Here is a 2,624-nt window from a genome sequence, read left to right as displayed (position 1 = left end):
TAGTTTAACTAGTTTCCGTGCTCCTGACCCCTTGATGAGGAGCATGTTTGCCGGAGGCTACGAGCAGTAGGATCGATCCTGACAACTTTACCGGCCAATGCAAAAGCACTTTACACTAGCACACTTAATTGTGACCTTAACCTCAGTGTTCTTTCGCATCGCCACGCCGATCGAACAGTGATTTTCTAATGCCACCGCACACACTTGCTTATTGGTAGCAAGTCAAATCATCACTCAGGACTAGCTCTATTTGTAGGGGCCTCTTATCTTCGCATAAACACAAAGCACTGGACCTCTGCACCCACATAAACATAGACTAGAAGCTGATAGACGGGTAATCGATTCATCTATCCATTATTTTTCTCCATCATGATATTTTTCCTTCTTGCCCGATAATCTTGCAATGACCTCTCCTTCTTGTTTTTTCTGTAGAAGCTAGAACATTTTTAAGGTGACAAATCAGCTACCTTTTACAAACTCTTAGAGGCGAACAAAGTGGCAGAAATGGAACCTGCCGTGGAGCTGCCGCAGTACATCTTCTTCGACATATCCGGCACGGGCCTCGTATCACTGCTACAGAACGGGTTAAGAGGAACATCTTATTAATATCGGTTCAACAATAATTATGATAGAAAGTGTATCAGTACAAGTTCTTAATCTTATACGCGTAAATAATGAGAAAGACGCTGAGAATCGGTACTGATAGTTACTATCAGTACCGGTTCGTAGTTAGAACCGATACTAATACCGATCATCAGTGCCGGTTGCAGCTCTCAACTGTCGCTAAAACACAACCAGACCCTAAATTGCCATTCAATGCAATTTTGTTTCTCCGGTCAGTCCTCACGTCCGGTGCTATTCTTATTTCTTTCTCATCGGTGCTCTCTCTCCTGTTCATACCACACAAAATAACCTTATCTGTTCTCCACTGATGCTACAGGCAGAGTCTGAGAGAGAGGTTGCTACGTGGCACCTTGAGGAAGAGGTGTAAGCTGGAGGAGACCTACGCATGAGGGAACGAGCTCTGAAGCACGGCCTTGAGGTCCCAGATGAAGGCATCGGCAACGAGCATGATGGTCGTGACCACCAGTCGAGGGCCCAGAATTGGAGATGTGCTCGCAGGAGGGGCGCATGGGGAGGGTGGTGGACGGGGGCATGTATATGTAGAGGTGTGGCGAAACGAGCTTGAGCGCGTGGAGCTCCTTCACCTCATTCTGCAGCTATCAGTTCTCCTCCGATAACATGTGAGTACCCAATGTCTCTCTCCCTATCGTCTCCTAGAAATTCATTAGACTGGGTTGGATTGGATTGGATTTGCTGCTGCTGGTAATGGTATGCCTTGATTTGATCTCATCCCATCCCATCCTCTTCTATGTGCTATGCAGGCTAGATGTGTACATCTACTACTACTGATCCCGTCGCCATCGCCAACCGGGATGAGGTGCCAGGCGGCTCGCAAGGAGCGGAGGGAGCTCAGGCTCAGCTCGCTACGGGATCCTAGGCGCGGGGATCTATGGCGGCGGCTTTCAAGCCGCATCATTTTTCTCTGCAGGGCGCATGTGGCGAAGCGGCTGTGGTGACGAGCGGGTGTGGGGGCGCCGCGCCTACAGATCATCTTTTTTTTTTTTGCAAAAGTACAATCAATGTCGGTTCATAGCTCGAAGCGGCACTGATGTTAAGTTACTGTATTGGCACTGATGTTGAGTTACTATACTGATTTTAGACTCGATACTGATAGTGAGTGATTATTAATGTCGAATAATCAGTACCGGTTAAAAATCAATAGTGAAACTATTTTTCAACCGACACTTGTATGTTTTTTAAGCAGCGGATGTTTGGGTACAGCTCCGGCCGTGGAGCACATCGGCGTTCCGTTTGACACCCAGGTCTTGGGGTTGGAGGCGCTTCACCGGACGCGGCTGTGTCGCGCCGACCTCGCAACTCACCGGCCGGTGGTCATCCAAGTTGGCACGGCGATGACCACTTGTGATCATGTGCGAACCACTGACCCCGACGCCATATCGGACGCAGGCACGTCGGGGGTTCAGGCTGCCATGGAGTCCGAGGACGAACTGGATAGTTTAGGTGAGCTTTTCTTCGACGAGAGCTTTGCAGAGAAGATCGATGCGTTGGGTGAGCTGGTGGGTATGAAGGGCACCTACGAGCCTGCGGCTGTGCCGGGTGAAGTTGTCAGGGTGCTCCAGGAGATGAATCGGAAGACGGAGCGTTCTGTATGCACAACGAGGGCCGTCTGATATTGATCAGACAGTTGTAATCTAAATGCTCTTTTTTTTGTTTTCTTTTCAAAATGGAGGATGTAGCTTTTTAGAAGGGCCTGGCTATCGGGCACTAGGGTGACTAGGACGACCGGTGCGCTTCGCCACGCCCGTTTAGTCTTGCTGCTACCTGATTGCCTGGCTGTGTGGCGTCGGACTAGTCATTTTTTTTGGATGAGTTGCTCGTTTTTTAAGTACGAACATTTTTCAGAAAAAAAAGTATGGTGCTTACAGTGCTATTCCTTGTAGATTTTGAATGAACTATACAGGAGAATAGAAAGCGAATTAGGCATCACATATAACGGTTGCAGCCATAGTGACTGATTTCATACAGGAAACACATCTCTG

At 48.4% G+C, this 2,624-nt stretch overlaps 1 protein-coding gene across 1 annotated transcript; it reads left to right on the top strand.

Annotated features, from left to right (window-relative positions):
- Window positions 1-504: 504 nt before the first annotated feature.
- Window positions 505-2,255, top strand: LOC133884612 (uncharacterized). The gene is made up of 2 exons (XM_062324086.1): window positions 505-584; window positions 1,829-2,255. The coding sequence occupies exons 1-2, from the start codon at window positions 505-507 to the stop codon at window positions 2,253-2,255; spliced, it is 507 nt and encodes a 168-aa protein (XP_062180070.1).
- Window positions 2,256-2,624: the final 369 nt, after the last annotated feature.

Source organism: Phragmites australis, chromosome 1, assembly GCF_958298935.1.
Source record: "Phragmites australis chromosome 1, lpPhrAust1.1, whole genome shotgun sequence".
Classification (NCBI taxonomy): domain Eukaryota; kingdom Viridiplantae; phylum Streptophyta; class Magnoliopsida; order Poales; family Poaceae; genus Phragmites; species Phragmites australis.
Note: the sequence above shows the minus strand (reverse complement) of the source record. Positions and strands in the feature narration are given on the sequence as shown.

Excerpts from the sequence above, each read along its gene's own strand:
- LOC133884612 (XM_062324086.1), top strand. The coding sequence starts at position 505 with ATGGAACCTGCCGTGGAGCTGCCGCAGTACATCTTCTTCGACATATCC. Across the intron at positions 585-1,828 it reads GTATCACTGCTACAGAACGG|CGGATGTTTGGGTACAGCTC; the intron begins GTTAAGAGGAAC and ends TTTTTTAAGCAG.